This window comes from Pseudonaja textilis, chromosome 2 (assembly GCF_049901715.1).
Source record: "Pseudonaja textilis isolate UNSWEBS1 chromosome 2, rPseTex1.2, whole genome shotgun sequence".
Classification (NCBI taxonomy): Eukaryota; Metazoa; Chordata; class Lepidosauria; order Squamata; family Elapidae; genus Pseudonaja; species Pseudonaja textilis.
The window spans coordinates 64,012,237-64,037,561 of record NC_141991.1 but is presented as its reverse complement, the minus strand read 5'-3'; the positions used below and the strand labels follow the sequence as shown (position 1 = coordinate 64,037,561).

Genomic DNA, 25,325 nt, shown 5'->3' with positions numbered 1-25,325 from the left:
CTTCAAGTGGACCCTACCTCTTGATATGGGTATGCTGAGGGTTCCCTCATTATGATTAGGGGCAGAGTGAGAAATGGTTTGTGTTGACTTTCAGAAAAGCTATGAAAATAGAGCGAGATGCAGTTGTTAGTATTACCTTTAATAAGATGACGCTATAATTTTATTGGTTACTGATTTTTGCTATATTCTGGTATGTGGTGATTTTTAAATTTTACCTTTACTATATACTTCCACAATTCCTCATAAAGTATGGGAATATAAAATATAGTAAGTGTATAATAATAAAAATGGAAACACAAGAGGCAAAATATTTCTTTGCAAATAAATATACAGATTTTAGATGTTAACTTCTCTGCGTACAATGAATAACAAAACCTGATCACAAATGGATACATATATTAACTTCTATAAATCTAAACTTCACTCCCTTTACTGCAAAGGTTACTTCTCTACCATAAAAAGGAAGGAGAAAAGAGTAGTCCGTCTGGTTAGACAACTTTCTCCTGTACCAGGATAGACTACAATCAAGAATGCTTTGTTACATTTATATAAAGAAAAACAATTTGTCAAAAAGACACTTTTAATTTCCCGTTGTTCCCCCTCCCCATCACTGGTTGCAATATGGTGGTAGAAGCTGGAAGTTTAGGAAAATCTTTCAGCAATGTGATCTGAAGCTATGGATATAACAGCCTATGGGTTTACTGTTAATTTTAATGATATACAGTATATTTAAAACACAGTGTATGCAGCCTGCCCAATAGCTGGGCATCCCTGCTACATAGAATTCTTAACTATCAAGATTTAATATTACTTTATGTCCATATGTTACATTAACTCTTATATCCATATACAAAAATGCACATTGACAAACTGTATAGCTACAGTATTACAGATAGTCCTCGACTTACAACCAGAATGGAGCCAAAAACTTACGTTGCTAAGTGAGACATTTGTTAAATGTATTGTGCCCCATTCTATCTTTTTTGCCATGGTTGTTAAGTGAATCACTGCAGTTGTTAATAACACAGTAGTTAAATGAATCTGATTTCCCTATTAACTTTGCTTGTCAGAATGTTACAAAAGGTGATCACAAGGCTGCAGGGCACTGAAGTTGTCATGAGTCACTATGGGGATGTTCCAATGGTCATAAGTTTAAAAAACTTTTTTCAGTGCTATTATAACTTTGAATGGTCACTAAATGAATCATTGCTAAGTGTCGAGGATTACCTGTACTGTAACTTTATTTGGCATATTATTGACCACGTTCTAGAAACTCTGTGGAGTTGAAGTATTTCGTTTATGCATGCTTAATGTGCCAATGGAAGTATAACTCTTCCCTGAAAGAAAGGAGCTGCTCTCCTATGTCACATAGGTAGCAACTTGAGGGTTACTAATTGCTGATACTCACTTCTACCTTTAGGCACAAGATTAGCTAATAGATATTCAGAAGCAAAATCGTTACTATGGCTTTGTGGATGCAGTATTATTAGGAAATATACTAATATGGAAACATTTTCGGTTTTCTTTATATTTTCTTTTGGATCAGATAATTCAAACTATATGTCAAGATTTATATTTGTAGAAGAAGAGTGAGAAATATAAACAACCACAATACAGAGAGCTTAGAAAATTGCCTTTATTCTATTAGTTGTTGGAAACAAGAAATAGAGAAGAGTTTAGTTTGCTGCAGAACAGCAGGACATTCACAGGATGGGAATTTGGCCAGCAGATGATAAGCAAAAGTTTATGTTTAAACTGGGACCAGATTCAGCAGGGGTTAACTTAAAGCTTCTGGAACATTCAGTGACTTTTAATGTAAAAATAATGGCCTTTCCCTTTCTCCTGAAGGAGGTATTAAAGATGACTTTTCTGGGTGTGTTTAAGTCAAACAAATGACCTGGATAGTTACAAATGTGGGAAGGGCACCGTTCTTTATTTGACTATTTGAAAGTACACTCTTAAAAAAACCCAGAACACTTTACGCAGAAATTACAAGCAACAGTATTAGGAAATCCAATTATACAAAAAATACTACATCTAACTGGGGCATATAGATTTATTTTTGGTAACACACAAAGTGGCACTAATTACATAGTAACTATAAGGTAACTAACATGAAATCACAGAACTGTCACTTCATAGCTGGGTGGGACTTTTGGTGTTTCAGAGAAATAATTTTCCAACTATTATTTTACGTTTCAGAGCTTTCAAACAGAAGGAGGAGAAAAAAATCCTTCTTTTAAAATGAAATCACTGAACTTATTCAGGACCTTTCGACAGCTATGTGTGCTGTACCTGAATAGGCTAGAACATGTTAGTTATGGAGTAGTTACAGACCAATTCTCAGGATCGCCAGCTTTTTCCCATTTGTAGAAAAAAAAAAAGCAAGAAGTTAGAGAATTGTCTTGAATTAGTGCCTGGCATATTCTGCATGGTATACTCTGCAAATGCAGAAAAAAGTTTTGTTAAAGGAATGTTGAAGTTAACCCTTATGTGCACAGATGTATTTGATGCAGACCATTATAAAAAAATCATGGTTGGCTTCTAAATACTGGTAGCAAGACTCAATTTTAAATCTCTTAAGTAAATTATAGATAAATGAAAAAGGCTGGTAATCATACACTAAGATTAATAAACAGCACTTCAAAAATTCTTTTAGTGCAGGGCACTGCTTCAGCCATCTTCCCTTGGCTGTGCTTACAACAGAAGGCACCCAGATTTTTTCTTGCCACGTCGGGCTTGTAAAGCAGCTCTAGTAGCCATTTCAAAAACTTCCCTCACACCGTCTTTGGTCTTTGCACTGCATTCCATGTATCCAAAAGCACCAATGCGATTTGCCATATCTCTACCTTCTTCAGGTTTGACTGGTTCCTATTAAAACAAAAAGCTAATTAATATGAAGGTAAGGGAATTCTTTAAATATATATTTATTTCCAGTTCTGATGCAGTTCAGATTCTATAGCGACTAGAATAATTTGAGGCTGTTCTTTTCTAGCACATGGAAACTTTCTAAAATCAATGTATTATAATATTAGCCAGAGTTTTGTTGGCAGTTTTACCTATCGATAGTAAAACAATTTTTAAATTCAAGATAAATATACATTATAACAACCATTTTGTTTTCTTGCACATAGCTCTGGGGAGCACATGTGTTGGGTATTCTTAATCTGATTTAGTAACTTCAAAATTTTGAGCGTGTTTCATAAACTGTGTAATGTGATGGCAGGTCTTCTATTTGAGTTGGTCTATTTTTCCTCCCAGAAAAGTCACAAGAGTTTGCAAACTTCTTAGATTTAAATACAGAGCAATATAATTAAAGCAACAAAAGTTCAAGTCTTAAAACTTTTTTGGGGGGATGTGCCCACCTTGGTATAAATTGCAGTATTAATAATTTTTGTTCATTATTCGATAGGTTGTGGTATTGAATAGAAAGAACTAGCCTTTATTTTAGATGTTCTGGTTAAATTGTACAGTAGCTAGAGGACTATTACCTAAGCTAATGATACAAAAGATGTTCTAGAAATTTATTTTGTTTTTCTTGAATATTCAGAAAACTGCCAGATATTATGTACAGAATCCTAGTAAGACAACTACACGCAATGCCTACTGGATTCCACATAGAATCACAGAAGTTGAAGGCCATTTTGACCATCAAATCCAATCCTATACTCCATTGAGGAATACCAGTTAAATTAATCGCTATAGAGTGATTCCAGTTCTAAATCATAAACTGTTAAGACACTTTCCTGTAATTAATTACTTGCAAGATACCGTATAACTGAATTGTTTTTGATGGCCTGGTAGCAAAGAGTAAATTCAGACACATTTATTATTATTTAAAAAAAAACCAGGTAAAGACATCCTTGGCTTCTGGTGATTGTATCCATGCACCTTCTTTAGCAGTCATGTAGAATACTGAAACATACTGCAGTCCTTAAACAACTGCTTTTTTTCAGGACAACTTTTGATTTCCTAGAAGAGCCCTCAGCTCTGAAATTCCAGATGACCTTCCCTCCACGAAATGCATCTCAAATAGTTAATAAAAGTAAGTTCTTATGCTGCTGTTATTCAATCTCTAGTCTGATGTTTAAAAAGCCCTTTAAAAAGTTAAGACAGAAGTGATATTTCTGTAAATTTGTTATAAAATGGACTTTATTGTGCTTGCATATCGAAAGATAAAACAAAAATAAGTATACCTCATACTTATATATCTTATTTTAAACAAATGTTTATGCATTTAAATCCTGTAAATGACCAAAAATAAAATTCTACGATGGTTACAGGTTGGAATGGAATGGCCATCTTGTAGTTTAGCTGTCTAGAAATGGCAGCTTCCTAGACTGCTAAACCATCAGGAAGTCATTCCCTCCATATGTAACCATATACAGGATAATCTTTCTTCTCTCCATACTTCAGAAATCTATTTATCCTGCCAGTTTTAGAATATGGAGAAAAGGATTATGTTCAAATTTGGCATGAACCTGGAATGTGGAATGGGATGATTTGGGACTGTTTTTAACTCTGTTACTATGTTTCTCTAGTCTTCTATTCTTCTTTTCTTTCCTTCCATAATTTCCTTCCATAATTTGTGCAATTTTAAATTCTAGTGTAATATTTTCAGTTATGCTTTTCATATAGCCACTTGCTAATTTATTTTCTGCACATAATTCATGATTTATACACTGATTCATTTCTATTTTTACTGTGTAAAATGTATCATTTCTATATGTTCCTGTATTATTATTTTTGTTAACAGTATTCTCCAGCCCCTATTTTGTCCCACTGAATACATTAGGCAAGGGACATCAAAAGGACTAAACATCAGGATGGAGATAGCAGTAGCCACATTAGCAAAATAATATTTGAAATGTTTGGGAAGTTACTTAAAGGCTTACTAAAATCAATACTGGGCACTTTGAAAACTACCACACTAATTTTCACGCAGTTTGGCATGTTTCATAATGGTCTAGCTTTTCTGTAAGAAACCTTATTTCTGATGAAAACACAAATTTAGAAACTTTAGTAACCCATATGGTAAAGAAGTACAACTTAAAGCCACCTTCATCCCATCATAATGTTCTAACAATGTTATACATACCATCATTTTAATGAAGTTTTTCAGCCCTACACAACATACGCAACCTTAGTAACACACACACACACACACACACACACACACCTTGTTTAATCACTGGAATTGGAACTGGCAGCTCAGCTGTTAAGGGAAGCAGTTGCTAAATGAAAATCCTGTAACCACCACTGTGCTTACGATTTTACTTACATACATACGTACATACATACATACATATACACACACACTTTTGGAACATTCACCTTGGCACTAATTAGCTAAAAAGAGAATTGATGTTCCTATTCGTATACACTGGAGAGGAAGAGATTACAAGAGTAAGCAAGCATACAATAGGGAATACATATTGAAAGGAATGCCCTAGGGAGTAGTTTAGGAGGCAAACGAAAACCTTTAATGTGAACCAGATTAAGGTCTTGTCAATTTCAGACAGCAACTGGGAGCTGGTCTAAGGTCCTAATCAGGTAATTAAGGCTGACAAGAGAGCTTGTTAACTTTTCAAGGACACCCTGGACCAGGGCTGTCAAATTCCCGGCCCATGGACCAGATACGTAACGTGCTGGCCAGGGCCACGGCTGGGTTAGTGAAGGGGAAAAACATCCCGATACAACATGTGATGCTGCCATGATGCCGCGAGTTTGACACCCTTGCCCTGATTATGGAAAAAAGCAACTCAGTTTAATTATCTCTGCCCTACAGAGGGGCAAGAAAAGGGAAAAAAATGGGTCAGGCGGAAGACAATGTGTTCTGACTGTAATGGCAAACATGTGACAGAGAGATAGCTGCTATGAAAGTTGCAAATGAAGGAATTGGTCACAAACTTACTTTTTCATCACTGCTATAATTGCAAATAGTTGCTGTCTGAGGCAGTTACTAAACAAGGACTATCTTGTCTAACCAAAACTGGCATGGTTTATTTTACAAGGCTAACAGCAATAACAAAAAAGATGACTCACCTGCTTCATTTTAGCCAACTCCCGTCTTGTGTGTTCATCATTCCTCAAATCCTTCTTATTTCCTACCAGAATGATGGGTACATTGGGGCAGAAGTGTTTCACCTCTGGAGTCCACTTCTCTGGAATGTTTTCTGAGATGAAGCAAATATTAGAGATCAACTCTTCAATCAATACTAAACTAAAAATAATATCATAGATTTTTTAATCCAAAGATAGACATAGGAACTAGTTTCCCCATATCCTTCTGAGCAGCTGCCTCACAGGATGAGTTCTCTAGTGTCTATTTAACACAGCAGCCATGACAAGTAGTGGAGGCCTGTGTTGGAAAATATTATTAAAATATTTAAGTTAAATACTTCAATTAAATACTAGCTAAGTAAGTAAAACATATACGAACAGCTAAAAGTCACACTTTTTAAGCAAAGAAAAGCACAGGCAGTTCTCAACTTATAACCATTCATTTAGTAACTGTTTGAAATTACATAATTTGGCACTGAAATGACCATTCTTTACACTTATGATCACTGTAGCATCTCTACAGTCACATGATTTTTAGACACTAAGCAACTTGCTCATATTTCTGACTGTTGCAGTGTCCTGGAGTGATGTGATCACCTCTTGTGACCTTCTCGCAAGCTATCTCTTTGGGCTCGTAATGAGTAAAATTGGCTCAGCAGCAATTCCGCGTCTTGTGGGGAGTCGATACTGCAGAATTCCCCCTGAATAAAAAGGTGCGGTGGGGCAGATGGGCATGGATGCCCCCACCCCAGATGGTGTTCCCAGGGGAGAGAAGCCTCGGACCCTTTTAAAATGGAGCCGCACCTGCTGAACATGGGTGGTGGCGATCGCAGTGGCTAGGCTTGAAAAAGGTTGCAATGGCACAGGCTAAAAAATGTGGGTTGTTAGCCATGTGGCTGAGGCGTTATCGCTTTCGATCGCCCTGGGGGCGAGGAGATCACTCCCCAATGCTACGGTGAGCTCCCTTGGCTCGATGTTATATGCCATAGGGAGCTGCTTGGCTCGTTGATATGAAGAGCCTTAAACACTTTTTTAGAGCTTAAAGGCAAACCTTTTTGTTTTTTTTCTTTTGAAGTCTTTGCTATTCCGGCCAAGGGAAAGGAAAGAAAGCTGCCTATATCCACAAAGGCTGAGCAAAAACTGGGCCTGCTAGGGAGGAGTCCCGTGGAGGAGGAGGAGTGTCCTCACAATTAAAGCCCAGCCTATCAGACGAGCGACAGAAGCTTCTCCCAATCAGTGGATGCTCTGAACAGCTCATCTGGAGAAACAAGACTCCACTGACTACACTGATTTACAATGGTAGTTGCAGCAGTCCAAGTTGCCATTGTTAGGTGAATCCTGCATGATCAGAGCATCCTTTAGTTATGTAATCACCATCTGTGATCTTCTGCCACCTTCCCTGTTGACTCTGGTTGTTGTTGGCTGGCCATGAAGATTGCAAATGGCAATCATATGATCGGAGGATGCTGTGACTATCCTAATTGCAAAGTGGTTGCCAAGCTCTTGAATTGCCATCACATGGCCCTAGGGACATCATGATGGCCACAATTACAAGGACTTATTGTAAATCCCCTTCATTCAGTGCCATTGTAACTTTGAACAATCATTGAAGAAGTCATTGTTCCATAAGGGATACCTGGAACAGTAATTTGCAGAATATGGTATATGTTTCAATTTTATTTACTTACCTAAACTATCTGGACTATCAATTGAAAAACACATTAGTATAACATCGGTGTCTGGATATGAAAGTGGCCTAAGTCGATCATAGTCTTCTTGTCCAGCTGTATCCCATAAGGCCAGCTCCACCTACAGGAATAATAAGTGCATTCATACCGGAAAAGGAAAAAAAGTGCTCTGATAAAACATAGCTAGTCAAGATTCATTTCATAGGCTGCCACTTCTCATCCATATAGACAACATGTGCTATGTATGATCTTCAGTTATGATGACAAAGCTATGGGAGTACAGGTAGTCTTCAACTTGCAACAGTTTGCTTAGGGGCTGTTCAAACAGCACTGAAAAAAGTGATTTATGACCATTTTTCACACTTATTACTGATACAGCATCCTCATGGTCACATGATTTACATTTGGATGCTTGACCACTGACTCATGTTTATGAAAGATACAGTCTTTCTGGATCATGTGATCACCTTTTGCAACCTTCTGAGAAGCAAAATCAGATTCATTTAATAAGTGGGTTACTAATTTAACAACTGCAATGATTCACTTAACCAATGTGGCAAGAAAAGTTGTAAAATGGGGCAAGACTCACTTAATAAATTTCTCATTTACCATCATAAATTTTGGCCTCAATTGTGGTTCTAAGTTGAGGACTACCTGTAATTCCTTGTTTTTGATGCTGACCTGAAAGGATGCTTCAAGTTTTTGTCTGGCTTGTTGAAACAAACTGTTAAAATCCATTTGAATCTTCAAATGTTTAGTGTGTTCATTATTACTAAAGGCAACTGTTTTATAGATATTAATAGCATAGCATAACTAAGTTTAAATAATTCTGAATATTCAGGCCCATTCCAATTTGCAAATTATTTATAAGAAATAAATCCTATATTAATTTATGGGTTAATTTCCACTTTGTTTTTTTAAGTGCAATTGTAAAAGCTTCTGTACAGCAAATATATAATTTGGAGATCTACAAAGATCTACACAACACCATTTCAAGGTTTCAGAGATGATGCGAAAGCAGTGCATCTCCTGGAGTCACATCTCACTTTCATTCTTCAGCAGTACTATTTATGAATGGAAGAGATTTTACCATTGTGAGAAGAGCATTCTGGATCCAACATATTGCACAAAACTTTAGTTCACGTATGTTAGTCTATAAAGTTTTTTAAACAGAAATTGACAGTGGCAGAAAAACATACCTGCTTTCCATCGACTTCAATATCTGCTACATAGTTTTCAAATACTGTAGGAACATAAACTTCAGGAAACTGGTCTTTACTAAATACAATCAGCAGACATGTCTTGCCACAGGCACCATCACCAACTATAACCAGTTTTTTCCGAATGGCTGCCATAGCTGTGAGAAAAAAAAATTGATTATTAAAACATTCAAGAGATTTTTAAAACTTAAGATATTTCATTGAATAAGGGAGACAAGGAAAATGATAGTAAAATTACTGGAAGTTAACTATTGCTATTTCCTCCATCCAGAAACTTTCAGGTCCTCACTAAATATAAAGTAAACTGTATCTGTCGATTTATTTCTTGTTCTAGACTTAAATACAATAATGAAATCTAAGACTGCAGACTAGAATCTAGTTTGATTTTTTTGGAACCCAATATATGCATTGTAGTCTGGTGCAACATACATATATGGAATTAAAGAATACTGAACTAGAGCATGTATTTTGGGTCCAGGACAGAACAGAGTTCACAAATCTCCTCTAAAAAATAGTCTACCCAAAATTTCAGAGTAGGGTTTTGTTTTGTTTTGAGAGTAGTTCTGTTGCTGTCAAACAACTGGAATCACATAATGCTGCTGTTATAGAGCTCTACCATTTGACTCAGTTGTTTCTTTGGACTTTATAACGTAATAGTTTTTTTAACAAGCCACTAGCTCTCCTCTCAACTCTTCTTTTTATATATACAACACTGATTTTTTGGATCCTCACCATCTTCTTAACTAAACAGTGCAGATGTTGTTCTACTTCAATCTAAAGCACTGTATCACTGTCTTTCTATACTGTATTCTTAACAGGATAAGGAAACAGAAAAGCATGACCAATTACGTAACAGCCAATTCTGATTCTTTGCCATACCAAAAATATTAAATATTATTTCCTACTGTTGAGGTAATTCCCTGTTAGGAGAATAAGCGCATACAGGGAGAAGTATTTGAGAGAAGCATTTGAATAACACACACACAGTACACAGATATACTGTACAGTAAATGTAGGTTTTTACTTCCAGACAGTTTAAGCAAAGTTCAAGATAAGCAGTCCAAAAGTCATTCACAGGTAAATCAGTCAGTTTTTCAATCCAGGGATAATCCAAATATTAAAGTCCAGTGTCAAAAAACAGTTCAGTATCAGACTTACATTAAATCCAGTAATATCAGTCAATTAGAAGAAATGGAGCAACGGCAATACTTTCCAACAGAAGGAAACAGAGATACTCACTCAGACACACACTCTTCTGAGACTAAGACTAAGACAAACTAGGTTTCTGGCTCCATCTTATGGCCATTTGAGAAACCACACCTAATTGCAGTTTTTAGCATGCTCTTAAAGAGACAGTATTAAAATGTCTATCCTGGTTTATATATTTCTAACCCAAACACCTGTTAGGTGACTTATATTCCTAACACCTACTCCTGCAGATAATTCATTCACTATATAAATGACAGACTGGAAATTCAAGTAAGCTAATCCAAACTGAGTCTGAGATCATGCTATAAATGAGTCTGAGATCATGCTATAAATAAAAACAGCATGATCATATCAGTCTATCTTCTTATTTACCCATCCTATTCATCCAGAAGGCTCTACTGCAGCCAGATAAAATTTAGTTGGCTTCCCTTCAGTTGCAATGGTTGTGGTTCAAAACAATGTGCATCTGTGGGTAAGTGTGTGAATAAGAAATATGATATAATGAACATAAACCAAAAGTGGCATTGCAAGTATTATGTACAGATACTTTATTAATCCTTTTATGTTTTAAGTAAGTAAAATGGTACCAGTCTTAGTAATATTTGAATAGCCATGTTGCTTAACAGATATACTTACTATAGTACACTGAATCACAAGCCCTTTGCCCTTTCTGTTTCCTTGTGTGCAAGGTTACTTCCCTCAACTTTGTCCTTTGCTTAAATCCTTTTCTTTTGAACAATTACAACGCCTTTTAAATTCTTTTAAAGAGACACTGTTTATTTTAAGACAAGGAACCCACTCAAATGTATCAATCCAAAGATACTTTATATGTGGTCTGTCTAGGAATGCTGCTCCCTCAATAGAAGTGATCCAACCATAATCCAACTTCCAACTGGTTTTCAAGGACAGCCCCATGTAGTAATCATGGAGCTGATAAGTTACTAGGGTATGGGTGATTGTTTTGGGACTCAAACATGGGGGAATATTGCCACTAATTTTGGGTGATTTCACTGCTAAGATTCAGCAGTACAAGAACTGCATGAGGCTTGCAGTTGCAGACTGCCCTCCAGTTTCACAACTCATTCACAAAAATGTACAAGAGTACCAGATTCAAAACAGTAATCTGGAATACAACTAATTCCTTTAAACAATCCAACATGATTATTTCAGTGTACAATACTGACTTGCTTTAATGTACCTCAGAATTGATTATTTTTGTTGCCTCAGTCCAACATAGCTATTTTGTAAACTGACAATTCATGAGACAATACATTCAATTCTTTAAAGATCCTCTTTGTGCAACCTTTTATTTCCTTCCCATCCTTATACATTTGGGAAAAAGACTTCATGAAGTTAGGGTTCTTTTAAAAGGGCAAATAAGATAGAAGTTATCTCCCCAGTTCCTCCAATGTATTTATTTGCTGCCTTAGAAGCCTTATTAGGGACATAAAGGCTCTGGAAAGTAAGGACTTCCAAAGTAGAACTCTCAATTTATTTGAGAAACTTAAAAAAGATATACATTTCATCAAATTTTACTTTTGCAAAATTTGAAAATACTTAGGCAACATCAATTTCCAAGAATACTGCTCACTTAGTAACTTGGTCAGAGGCAATAACATCGCTGTCAGAATAGTATTAGCAGTGGTCTTTGTTTAAGGGCCTCTGGTTTACCAGCCATTCAAATTTACAATGGTACTGAACAAGTGCTACTTACGAGAGGTCCTCATACATGTGGCCACTACAGCATCCTATAGCCATGTGATCATGCTTTGCAACATTCTCTGCAGACTTCCAATAAGCAAAGTCACCGGGAAGCAGGTAGGAAGTTAGAAGTTGCAGTAACATGCGGTTCTCACTGAATGATGGTAACTTGGATTGTGAGAATTGCCATCACTAAGTAGCACAATGACGTGGTTTTTCAACTTACAACATATTACTTAAAAAGAGTTTCAAGTTCGAATTAGCATTGTTAAGTGAGGATTAAATCTTAATTCCTAGACTTTTTCAGTGACATGTTTTAAAAAATGCTTTAAGTAGTATATTTTGGCTAAATGAAATATATATTTAATATTGGGGATATTGGGGACAGGAATAGATGTTTCACATAGCTTGCATTTTTTTAAAAATGAATAGATTTTTAATTCAGCAGTGAATTAAACATGGCTCTCATATACTTTCTGCAACAAGGTAATTGGTAAGGATGTGCAAAGTGTTCCATTCAAAGGATAGAACATTCTGGGAAACTCTGGAATTCTCTGTTTTTCTCCACTTATGCTGATCTGGTTATTTGTATTGGTCAGCAATTTTCCAGAAGTACATTTCTGAAACAGGAAACAGTCTGTTCCCAGAGGATTTCTGGAAAACTGTTGGACTACCTTCAGAAGAGCCAGAGAGGGGTGGCCCATGAGAAAAGTGAATGTTTTAGAGTTCCCAGAATACAAGGTTTCCCAGTATCCTAGTAGCTGCAATCAATTCTTATTAAACATTCATAGTTATAGTTGGCCCTGACACTACAGGCCTTGAGAAACAGAGTTAGGATTTGGCTCTTTCCCTGGATACTTGGCTCAGGATGAGCAGAATTCCCAATTAGTGTGACCTAGCATATTTAATTTGATTATTGTTTGCTTGTTTGTTTTAACCGTATGTTATTTTTGTTTTATATTTTTGTTTAATGGTTTTTGTATGCCACCCAGTATCAGTGTATGAGTTGGGTTGCCATGTACATATCCCAAATAATTAATAATAACGAAAAGTATCTTTAACTGTCTAAAATATGTTTCTACAGTTGGCTTTGGAGATTACTTTCTTTATTATTCAATGAGTGGGGAAGAAAAATGAAAAATCTGCAAGCGTTAAAACTGTTTCCTGTAGTTAAATTCAGTGCATAAAGTAAGCTGTTGGCAGCTGCTAAATGCAACATTAGCTTTCTTAATTAAAAACTCAAGAAGAACAAAACTCGCTTTCACTGTGTTATTTGGAAACTTATATCAGTTTTCAATTACAACTAACAGATTAAATGTTTATAAATAAATCCCTCTATTCAAATTCCATACCAAACTGGATAGAAAAGAGTTTAATGACCCAGTCCAAATTTATATTTAGTCTTATATGAACATTAAGGATCAGAGTAATAGTTAAATACATCAGCACCCTTCATCGAAACAGTTTTCCTCACTTAGATGTAATGTGAACAACCAGGAGATGAACACTGTATTTGTAGCAAACCCATCTTTTAGAGTAAATCTGAGCAGAGGTCAGGTTCTCATATGTTAGGCTTAAATAAATAACTATGAATTCTTAGACAAGCCTAGCCTACTTCATAGAACTAAAAAAGTAGGCTCTGATTTATCACAAGACATGACTAAAATCATTTGAAAACCCAGTCTCCTATGCCATATCCAAATGGATTTACAATTTTAAATATAATATTCAAAAGTAACATGATATGCAACACAGGAAGCTACTCTTTGAAACAGTGGTCGCCAACCATTGGGCCGGGGCCCACTGGTGGGGCGTGAGAAAATTTTGGTGGGCCGCAGAGAAATCTCACCCCCAAAGCACCCCCACAAAGCAATTAATCCAGGCTGCGCAGAAACACAAGGCTGCCCCTCCCACATGGCCTGCGGCAACCCTCCCTGCCCACTCACTCCTTACCCGGCAAACTTGCCTGCTAAATTGCTATTTTTCCTTTTTACGACCATCATCTGTTCTGCTGTGCCGGGAGATTTAGATTAGCTAGGAGGCAGGAAATGGTTGGATTTCTTGCTTTCTAACTAGTCTTTACAGCTTCGGCTCAGCACAGCCGAACCTCCCTTAGGACTGAAGGTTTGCTTGCAAACAAATTCAGTGCAGACTCATGGCAAGCAAATTTGAGAGACTGAGCTAGCCAATGGCAGATTGAGAGATCATTGAATGATTCTGTGAACAACTCAATCTGCCTGCCTGCTTTACCTGATTTTGGGTAAAACTTGCTCTTTTTTAAATAAAAAAATTCAATATTTACATGCATGGTGTATTATGAGTTGATTTTGTGAGTTTGCTTGCAAGCAAATTTTATGTGACAGACTGAGCTAGCCAATGGCAGATAGATAGATCTCTGAATGAATCTGTGATTCTGTGAACAACTCAATCTGCCTGCTTTGCCTGATTTTGGGTAAAAGTTGCTCTTTTTTTTACAAAAAAATCAATATTTATATAAATATTTATAATATTTACATACAAGCCATGCCCAGCCAATCACATGACCATCAAGCCACATCCACAAATTAGGCCATGCCCACAGACCCGGTTAGTGGTCCCTGGGATCTAAAATTATGAGTTTGGTGGTCCCTGAGATCCAAAAGGTTGGCGACCCCTGCTTTGAAAGGTTCAAGTCAGAATCTTTATTAGATGCCAAGAATTGTTAAGATTAGGAATATAAACCTCAAGTAAGACAAAACAAGCTACTTTAATTGAAATTGACTCCTATTCTGAAATTGAGATTTCTACATCTTTATACATTTACCCACATGTACGGTATTGTTGAAATTATATTAGTTTTTTTAAAAGCAAAGCAGATTTTGCTCTTGGGGGGAACAGAATCAACTCTTTTTATCAAACAGAATCAGGAAAGGTTTTCCAGTGCAGTCCAGTCTACAGTATAAACCTGGGCAAAGCCAACAAACCTCCAGGTGTTCCCAAATGTAACACATCTTCACAAAAGAACTTTAGAACTTCACTAGGTTTCTCTATTCTTTCAGGCCATGCTTTTTACCCATATAACTTCCTTATTCATTTTCACATCATCCCTTAATTATAATGTCTTCAAAAACTTAGACTGCTGAGATGAGAGTGGTCATTTTCCTCAAATATGAACCATTCCATTATATCCATTCTGGTAATGCATCTTGGGCAGCATTTTTTTTTCTTAATCTGTTCTTTTTTGTTTTAGCTAAACAATAAAAGCTATTAATTTCACTACCATGGGCAAGTTTACACTGTTTTCAAGTCATTCATAGGAAATTGATTATAGTTAATGAAATGCTACAAAAACAACAAAAATAGCTCTGAACACTCTATACATAGAATGGAAAATACATGTAATACATAACATTTCTTTCTAAAAGATTAAACCAAAGGAATAATCTCCTACTTTCAGAACAGTTTGAAATTATTTGCAAAAGCCAACATATAAATGGACTTCATGTTACATATATCTGTGAATCTTAGTAATAGATTTTTACAGAACTGCCCTTTGCAATCTAGTTTTGTAATAATGATTGTACATACAGAACTGCCAGAGTACTCTAACATAAAACATTAGATTTTTCTATACATAATTTACACATATATTTTGTAAACAATATTTTTTAAAAATAATCTGGTTTATTCAGCATGTTTTGTTGTGTGTTTACATGTGTGTTGTCAAATCTTATTTCTCTTCCATTGTAAGAATTGGTTTGTTATTGGCTATTAAGTTCAGGTTGTTTCCCTATACAGAAAAGTACCCATCTTACCTGTTCCTAATGAGAAGATTAGTAAAATCATTCAGTAGAAAGAAGGCTGGAATGTGGAAGGAAGTGAGCAGCTTATCAAAATTCTAAGTTTTGCTCCTCTATTAGAAGGAATAAATTGTTGTTCTGTTCTCAGTGATCAGTTGATGGCTAATAAACTAATGAGAAAAGAATGGCTGAGCCTGCAGAAAGTCTAACTAAAGGTCACTTGCCCATAAATGATTTATAAATAAAAATGGATGGAACATGTGAAAAATAATCTAATATATGAAATACCCATAACAATAAATAAATGCAAACACTAGTTTAATCCCAACTAAATATAATTGTTTGTGCACAAATGTAATTGAATTTAGAAAACATATGCAGCATGAAAGGGGAAAAAGCATAAAGCAGTATTTTGCTTCTAAAAGTAAAAGTTATGCATCACTTGATTTAAGTTTTAAATCAGAGTATGTTCAAAACTTGTCAATTAATGCAATTCTTTTCCTATGAAAGGATTCATAAAATATACTAGTCTAGGAGAAAATGGGATTTAGCATGTTGTAATAATCCAGTCACTGAATTAACATGCTGTATAAATCAGGTCATCACATTAAATCATAATATACTTTGTTGGCTGTACATTAAATGAATACAGGAATGTGTTTTGTTAACATTTAGAATTTGTAAACAAAACCTTTCAGCATTTTTGAACAAGCTCTGGAGTTATGAGCTTTTAAGGAAAAGTGGTGAAAAATATTTTACATTATATTTCAAGTCTATTATTTGATTCACACATAATGCTGTTAGTGCTTACTTTTGGCATAGTATGATTAACTGTGAACAGTGTAACAAAGACTTTTTTTTGAAAAGAATTATATATATATATATATCTATATCTCGATGAAAATTTGGAAGGAGTATGGCAGTATACTAACATTTAATGCTGTTATTTTAGAAGGATAGTTGAAAAATTATTCCTTAAAATGGAAAAATATGTCTGATAGCCCACTTTACAATAAGGGTAATAAAAACTAGAACAAAAAAACCCAGTTTATTTAATCTACAGGGTTTTTTTCCAAACATAAACATCAATTGTACATTGTAACTATTGTAATATTTCACAGGATGCCAAAAACTTAGGATAACAAATCTGTATTGAAATGACTGTCGGCAAGACAAACTACTAGACAAAAATGGTTTAAGATTAAGACTAAGAATGACCAACATTTGAGAGAAATTGTTGAAATATTTGATGAAAATTATTTTGTTTTTTTGAAGAAACAGCATCAGTGTTGATGTTAATTCATAATTTATGAAGTTTGCTTGTTTTAATAAATCATAAATATTTGGGTTTCTGATATGACAAAATGCAATTCATTTGAAATGGATGTGGAAGCTTCCAATTACCTCTATATAGACATAACAGAGCCCTTTTCTACCTTTCCCTCTTACCACATTTTAGCCTAAACACACTTTTAAATTTATTTTTAAATATGAAATGATATGAAAACAAGAAAAACAAGAATAAAAAACGTTTGTGAGTTTCATTGTCAAGTGACACAATGTTAGATACCCATGTTCAACAGTTCTGTCAAATAGAAATGTGTATAGATATTTAAGAAGTTTCCTCAATATTACATGATGTGGATGTACTGTATTATTATGCTAAAATCTAATATCTTTTACCATATCATGACTTTGCAAAGAAAATTTATCTAAAGATAAATAGGTGAACAATGCTTATGCAAAATTTATTTATTAGATCAATCCCATAGTGATACTCTACCACTGAATACTTTTGCCCAAAGTGTTTGTCTATGCCAGACTTAAATGAGACAATGCCTTATCTACATTTCAGTGGCAGTCATTGTGTCCTGCAAAGTTCAATCCAAATAATATTTATTCTCTTGTCAGGAGAGAAGTTAAATGTTCTGGAAAGGACAAAGGTGGCACCCAAATGTAATTAAGCAAACACACTTGTTACCATAAGCAGAATATCCATGAAAAGTATACAACCAAGATTTGCCCTCAAGCTACAAACTTCATTACTACTGACCAAAACATTACCATCTGGAATTAATCAGAACTCATTTGTCTTCATCCAAACTATTAACCAGCAATATTCCTTATGATAGCAATTTTATGTAGATATTAAATATAGAGGGAAATGGTCTTTAACAAGACAAATATTATAGACCAGAGATACACAGTGACACTCACCTGAGATACTACCGGTCAGATTGGGGGAATTTTCAAAAAGAGATCATTGAAACTTTCTACGTCCACTGAAAGTAGTTTTCTGGCAACAGAGGAGTAAACCCTTAACCCAAAGGACTGAAGTTCTGGGAAAGCTCTTTAACAAGACTACAGCTGGTTGGATGGGAAGATCTCAAAGCAAACATATTTCCTTTGCAACAGATTAAAAAAAAGATTAATAATTCTCCCCAGCACAGCTTCAAGACAAATGTCATCCAGAATAATAACTACTGGAATATAGTTTTCTTAAGATCCAAAAGTACCAGACATGTTTACCATGGTCAATGATACCAAATATCAACACATTTCAAAAGATTGTTTGCTTGAATGCTCTTTTGATCACCAAAGAAATTCCACATGGCAAACACACTAGGTCAAAATCAATAAAAAGAGTAAAGTAACAAAAACAGGTAACCCTACATAACCATATATAAGTATTAAACAATAAGCTTCTACACTCTCTCTCAAGGCTTTCTGGAAGAGCTTTACAACTGAACAAGATCAAGACTGTACAATGGGGGGGAGGGGCTGTTCCACAGGGCATGTGAAGCTACAAAAAATTCTAACCCTCAAGATATTCAGCATAATTTAGATGCATTTGAAGTTGTGATGCCACAACTTTTTAAATCACTTGCTTAAAATAGTATACTGTAATTAAGACTGTCCCATTATGATAATTACCCAAAACTAAATCAAGGATAGGTTCAGAAGAGGGTTTTTTATGGAAAAGAAAATCCTCCTCACTCACAAATAGACATCCAATGACTCCATTGAATTAAACTCGCAGAGAAGCTGGTTTATTCAGTCAAGAAAGACAAGGATGGTAGCAGCTTTTGCTGCTTGAGATATCCTGACTATATCCAGAATTTGTAAGCTGAGAAAAGTCCAAAACAAAATACAGTGGTTACATCCACGCTAGAAATATGGATTTCTTCAATACTGTAAATTTAAAGCAGCATGTGTAAAGAATGTCATCACAGTGGACCACCAGTTGTCCCTATTCCCTCTACCAACAGCCTAGTGAAGTACGTCTCATGCAATTTAACAATCCACTGAATGAACACAGCGCTGACAGCATTTTCTTTGCTGCTCTTGCAACCACAAATTATCTCTAACTGCACTCTAGTCCATTTTCATCTGTCATCTGTATCCACTTTTGCTCTCTTAATCTCCTATTTGTTGTTCCCAATTTAAATCTGATTCATATTTTAGCCATTTTCATATTTTACAGAGCAGCCAATAGTTTAACACTACCTCCACAAAACAAGATAGCAAACACTCTGAACTCATTCAGGAAACTATTCAAACCTCATGAGTGTTAGATCAGAATCCTTTTAAGCAGACCACTTCTACAAGGAACTGTACCACCAGTCATGCGCATACAAATAGATCTTGGGTTAGTAGATATTTATGAAAAGGATGAAATTGTTCCCTATACAGGTAGTCCTCAACTTATGAGCACAATTGAGGCCAAAAAATTTATTGCTAAATGAGTCAATTGTTAGTGAGTTTTGCTCCATTTTACAACCTTCCTTGCCACAATTGTTAAGTGAATTGTTAACTGCAACCATCATAAATATGAACCAGTTGCCAAGCCGCAAAATTTTTGATCACATGACTATAAGGATGCTTCAATGGTCATAAATGTGACATTTTTTCCAGTACTGTTATAACTTGTCACTAAACTTATAACTGTAAATTAAAGACTATTTGTATATGCACATTAATTTTCATTCTGTTTTAGTAGAATTTTCTTCCTTTCTCTTTGGTCTGCTCATTTTAAAATTCATTTCATATTGTCTGCATTTTCAAAAACTTTTTACAAACATACAAAAAATTAAACAGACTGTTCTCATCTATGTAGTGTCTGAAAATTTGTATTTAAAAGTTTCTTCTAGCCATTTTGAAGTCTATACTGTTGCATTTAGTCCTAATTCATTCTAACTTTGATTTATTGATTGATTGAAAAGCATATTTTGCTCAATTTTAACCTATAGTTAGACTTAATGCTAAGTTTGTATCCATGCTAGAATTCTGGGCCAGACTAATTTGAAATTCTAATATAAAGCTGCAAAGATTTATAAATAATTCTGAATATAAATATTGCTTATGAAAAGAAATTTTCTACTTCTCTCTGCAACATCTGCCCCAATTCTGCTTTGCAAGAATCCCGAACTTCTAAGGCAGATGGGGGTTAGGTGCTACTAACTCCATCTTGGATCCAAAGGACATTCCTGCTCTTTTGTGGGTAGTACAAACTTATCCAGAGCAGCAATTCTCTTGCTACCAGAAAACTAACCACTACATATAATAGACTTCTATGGAACATAGTCTACTTTGTCAGTTACATATATATGTATATATATAAAATTATTTTTGTAAAATAATACTAAAAGCACAGGAGAGAACTAAAGCAGTACTGTATTCTACTACTGTACTCAGGAAAAACAGCATATTCCTGAAAAGTAGTATTAAATCTCTGTGACTTTCAGTTCAGTCTCCTTATAGTTAAACTGACCTTTATGATTAATTTCTTCACAAGGACAAATGTTGAAGACAGTGGCGAGGCATTTGAGGAGTTGAAATACTCCCTTACTGGATTTTTTTCGACATTCAATGTGAGTGAAAGTATTCTCTTGAAGAGATTTCTCTATTCCTAACAAGGTGGAAAAGTGCAGAATTTTTCAAAATGTATTCCATGAAACTCTACAGTTCTAAGAAAGCTTGGGGAGGTTATATGAGATTAAAGGCAAAAAACAACAAACAAACAAGCCAATTTTCTATCATTAGAACTTTGTCTTTTAATCAGGGATTTTTTTAAAAAACGAAAAAAATCTTCAGCCTGAACAATTTGAAACCTCCTGCAATAAATCACTTCTGTTTGATGATGGTACATTATAACACTGAACAGTGAGCAGTTTTGTGAATAACCAGTATTTTATAAGTATAATTGACTCAGAAAAGTTGAAAAGGCAATGAAGGATAAGCATCCACACCAGTGCCTTATTTGATAATATTTAACATCTATGTATAAATAGTCATTACGTTTCTTAGTTCTTGAAAAACTTTTGTGCTATTCATCCAGAGCAGCACTGGTTAATGAACCATGGGGAAAACAAAAGAAGTGTCAAAAGCTCTGTGAAAGAAAATAAGTTTCAACTTTATAGATAAGGAAAAGGACATAAAAAGATATCCAAATGTTTGAAAATGCCAATCAATACTGTTCAAACACTCATCAAGAAGTGGAAAATTAGAGGTTCTGTTAATATTAATATCAGATACAACTGTCGGGATGTAAAGAAAAAATCCAGAGTTAACTTCCACTGAAATATATGCTTCTTTTAAAGAAAGTGGTAGGGCTACTTCAGCATGCACAGTAAGGAGAGATTTGAACAAAAATGAGCCACATGGTAAAGTTGCCAGAAAAAAGCCGTTGCCACTTGCTTCATCAATATCACAAAAGAGCCCACTCACAATATGACAGACAGCACCTACAGAGGCCTTACAATTAGCAGAATGAAATCATTTGGAGTGATGAAACCAAGCCAAATTTTATGCTCTATAAGTATAAATGTTGTTTGGAAAGGAGCCTATTACAAAGGAACATACCATTCCTACTGTGAAGCATGAAGGTGGATCTCTGCTGGGTTTTTTGGGGGGGGGGTGTCTGTGTCTGTGCAAGGTACAGTGGCATGGAAAATTTAGTCAAAACTGATGGCAAGATGAATGCAGAATATCAGAAAATAGTGGAGGAAAATTTGCATTCATCAGCCTGAAAACTGCACATGGGACACACTTGGGCTTTCCAACGTGACAATGACCTGAAACATAAGGTCAAGTTTACCCTTCAATGGCTGCAGCAAAAGGTTCTAGAGTGGCCATCACAGCCTCTTGATCTCAACAACTTTGGTGAGATCTCAAACATGCAGTTCATTTATGCTAGACAACCAAAGAACATACAGGACTTGGAGGAGTTTTGTCAAGTAGGATGGACAGTTTTACCACAGGAGAAAATAAAGAGTTCAATTCACAATTATCACAAAAAAACTGCAAGCTCTCATTGATGCCAAAGGTGCAATATTAAGAAATAAGAGCATGTAAACCTCTGAAAGGACCATTTCATTATTTCTTTTATTGCTATAGTTTAATGATTGTGTTATTCTGTGATGCTTAAAAGTTTAATTTGAATCACAAATTTTGCAAGGGGTATGTAAACTTATGAGTATAAACACAGCCATTTGTACCAGCTGCTGTACTCCAAAACATCTGAAGGTACCTGGTTACCTACCCTGAGGAATGTTTTATCCAAAAGCATCTGGATCCATTATTATTCTCATAATCCTCAAAAATATGTTACCAATGTGATAATAGATATTAAAAATTCTTCTTGGAGTTAATTTTAATTTCAGTTCCTGTCAGCTTGTAAATAATCAAGGTGGAAAAGAATATGGTCATATATCTTCTATCCACTGGACAAGAATTCAAAATTAGGTTGCATAATTTAGTAAAGTCTAAATTAACCAAAGACAAACATGTTTCAGAACAAAAAGTACAATTGTTCGTATTTTTTTAAATACAGAACATTGCATAAATACTTCTACCTTACTCTGATTACACAGCCTTCTCTTCTACTGCAGTTTTCAACACACAATTTTAGTGTGGTTGCTATGGTAATCACAACAGCATCTTGATAGGCCTTCATTATTTGACAGGTGTTTGTTAGGAGAAAACTACTGACTTTAATAGAGATTAATTGTTCTCGCTACTGAATTTGTAGTATGGAAATATTGTATATAACTAATTGCCTGCTAGTTTTAGAGCAATGAAGCATGATAGATCTTGCTACTTTTATTAGTCATAGCATGCTGTGATTGGTTATAGCCATCATTATAATTAGATTGATCCTTCCCTGATGTTGCATTGTGTAAAAGACAAAATTCAAAAATCTGCAACATTCATCAGACTAACAAATGGTATATTTAAAAGTCTTCTAGAAAAATATTTCTGTGTGCAATTCTCACAAATATTAATTATGATGGTCTTATTACTTATTTTTACATCACCTTCTCTACTTATTCCAGCCAGAATTCTTCATTCATAAGACTCAAATCATAGAATATCAAGGGACAAAGGAAACCACTATGGCCACTATGTTGCTATTTTAATGGTAAAACAACATTGTATTTTTACTGTTCTGCTGCCTCAAAGTTATCATGGCATAATTTAATACTGTACCCAAGTCTCATCAGGATACAATTCTGTACTACTATATCTTATTTGTTCTACATAAAATTAATATGTGTGTTAGAATTCATAACTCACAAAGACAGAAATCTCACCTCAGCCACAAAGTCTCTAAATAGTTTCAGGCAAAACACTGTTCTTTCACTTTCAGCACCACCTAAAATTGGGAAAGGGGATATATTGCAGTGTTATTGGATTATTGCTGATAAAATTGCCTTAAAAATATCAAAATATGTACTAAGAGTTATTGTAGCAAAAGTTCTCTCAAAACATATAGTTAGAACTTATGGATGTGATTACTCTGTCAGGGGTTCCCGACTGGGGGTGCTCACACCTCCTCAGGGTGAGAGACAATATTTCAGGGAGTGCAAAAACTTGGGTTTAGAAGTTTCAAAATTATACTGGATAGGTATAATTATATGCATATAATTATAAATTTTAAGGAGCATGAGAGTTTATCAGAAGCGTTTTAGGGGTGTGGGATATAGAAAACGTTAGGGTCTAAATAATTAATGGGAATACTTTGTTTTTATGCTTACTTACCTTAAAGAAGCCAATCAGAGATAATCAAGTTTCATAGAATATATTAATTTTCTCATATTATTTAGCTGAGCTACTTATTTCATAACTGTTATCAAACACCCACTTCAAAACAGCATTCTCCTTAAATAAAGTGGGATGCTCTTAGGACAGGAAGGCCTAGAAATACCAACTCCAAAAACTACAAAAAAGCAGACTTCCAAAAGCAAAGCTTTCTCTCAAACGTTAGGGGCCAAAATGGATTGTTAACGACACTCCTATTCTGGAGAGATTCAGCAGAAGGCGTGCCACCCAAAATACCTTTTGTGAAGCCTCAAAAAAAAAAAAAAAAACCCCACCAACAACAACCCACTTAACTTCTTTCCTTTGTTTTTTTTTTTACGTCTTAATTTGACTTTTAAACACGTATGACGAAGAACTTGAGAGGGTGGGGAGGGATCCGCCGCCCCTTCTCCAGGCGAATAAGGAGCAGAATTATCCATATTCAGGAGGAGGAGGAGGAGGAGTGGCGGCGGCGGGGCAGGGAGGAAGACGCCCTGATAGGACCAAGGCCCACCGAGAGACAGTTTTGTTTCCGCCTCTTCGAGACCCCTCCGCTTAACTCCGCCAAAGGGGAGAGCAGCCCGTCGCGCCCTGAAGCCGACGGGGACGTGAGCCTCCCCCTCACCCCCTTCCCCCCCCCCCCACGCCTCGCCCTCGCCCTGCAACAGAGTCGAGGGAGCCTCGGCGCCCCCTCCCCTCTCCTAGCTCTCAACCCCCGCCCAAAGGAGCGTGCGCGCGCCAGCGCCGAGGCGGGGAGGGGGGCTTCCTATCCCAACCGCCTCTTCCTATCCCCGAGCGGCCGCTGGTGGCGGGTGGGGCAGGCCGCACAGGGAGCGGCCGCGGACGGCCAAGCTTCCGCCCCGTTCCACTTTCTGGCTTTCTCTCTGACGGAGCCCGCTCGCCGTGCCAGGGAAGCTCCGCAGCCCCGTCCGACCCACTACCTGAGGGGGGGGCTCTCCTGCGTCTCCCCGGCGCCGCCTCCTTATCCGTCCACGGGCCCAAACTCCGGCGGCACCTAAGAACGGAAACCGGCGGGGAGGGTGAAAGAGGAAAGCGCGTCCACGGTCTCATACAAAACGCGACGTGCGCGTTCCCGCCCCCCTGTGCTGCCAAGCAGCCAATCCGCGGCGGCGGCGCGGAGGCTGCTGGGAAAAGGCGCTATAAAAGCCCGCAATCTATTTGTGAACACTCTGTAACTTTCTCGGCAGCGTGAGGAGGTGGCGGGTGGGGTACGCGGATGTATATTTATCTATATACTTGTGTGTTTACGTGTAAAGTAGGACTCAAGGCCAGGTTAATTTGCCTCTTATCTTGCTGAGCCGTAATAAATTAATTTTTTTTTGTTTGGACAAAGCCAGTCAAGCGGGAAGTTGTTCGAGAAAAATAAAGCAGGGCAGGACTAGGCGGCGTCAGACACCTGTTGACAATTGCCCAAGCCGGGAGGAAGGGGCTAGGAAGACTTACCTATCTAAATACCTTTATACGACATTCTCTAACATTGTAATCGTGGATGCGTGACCGGGAAATGTAAATTTCAAAGATCAAGTTTTCACATGGTATTTAGATAAGATATTTGTGTAATTTCG

The 25,325-nt window shown here is 36.2% G+C and overlaps 1 protein-coding gene across 2 annotated transcripts; it reads right to left on the bottom strand.

Annotated features, from left to right (window-relative positions):
• Window positions 1-1,622: 1,622 nt before the first annotated feature.
• RHOA (ras homolog family member A) lies at window positions 1,623-24,826 on the bottom strand. Of its 2 annotated transcripts, none has more exons than XM_026725766.2 (6): window positions 24,681-24,826; window positions 23,253-23,314; window positions 8,951-9,108; window positions 7,752-7,872; window positions 6,046-6,176; window positions 1,623-2,871 (listed from the first exon to the last, which is right to left on the bottom strand). In XM_026725766.2, exons 3-6 carry the CDS (start codon window positions 9,104-9,106, stop codon window positions 2,698-2,700), a joined length of 582 nt encoding a protein of 193 aa, XP_026581551.1. In that variant the 5' UTR covers window positions 9,107-9,108; window positions 23,253-23,314; window positions 24,681-24,826; the 3' UTR covers window positions 1,623-2,697. The 2 variants fall into 2 exon arrangements, with proteins under 2 accessions (XP_026581551.1, XP_087780237.1); XM_087924111.1 differs by lacking the exon at window positions 24,681-24,826 and adding an exon at window positions 23,701-24,541.
• Window positions 24,827-25,325: the final 499 nt, after the last annotated feature.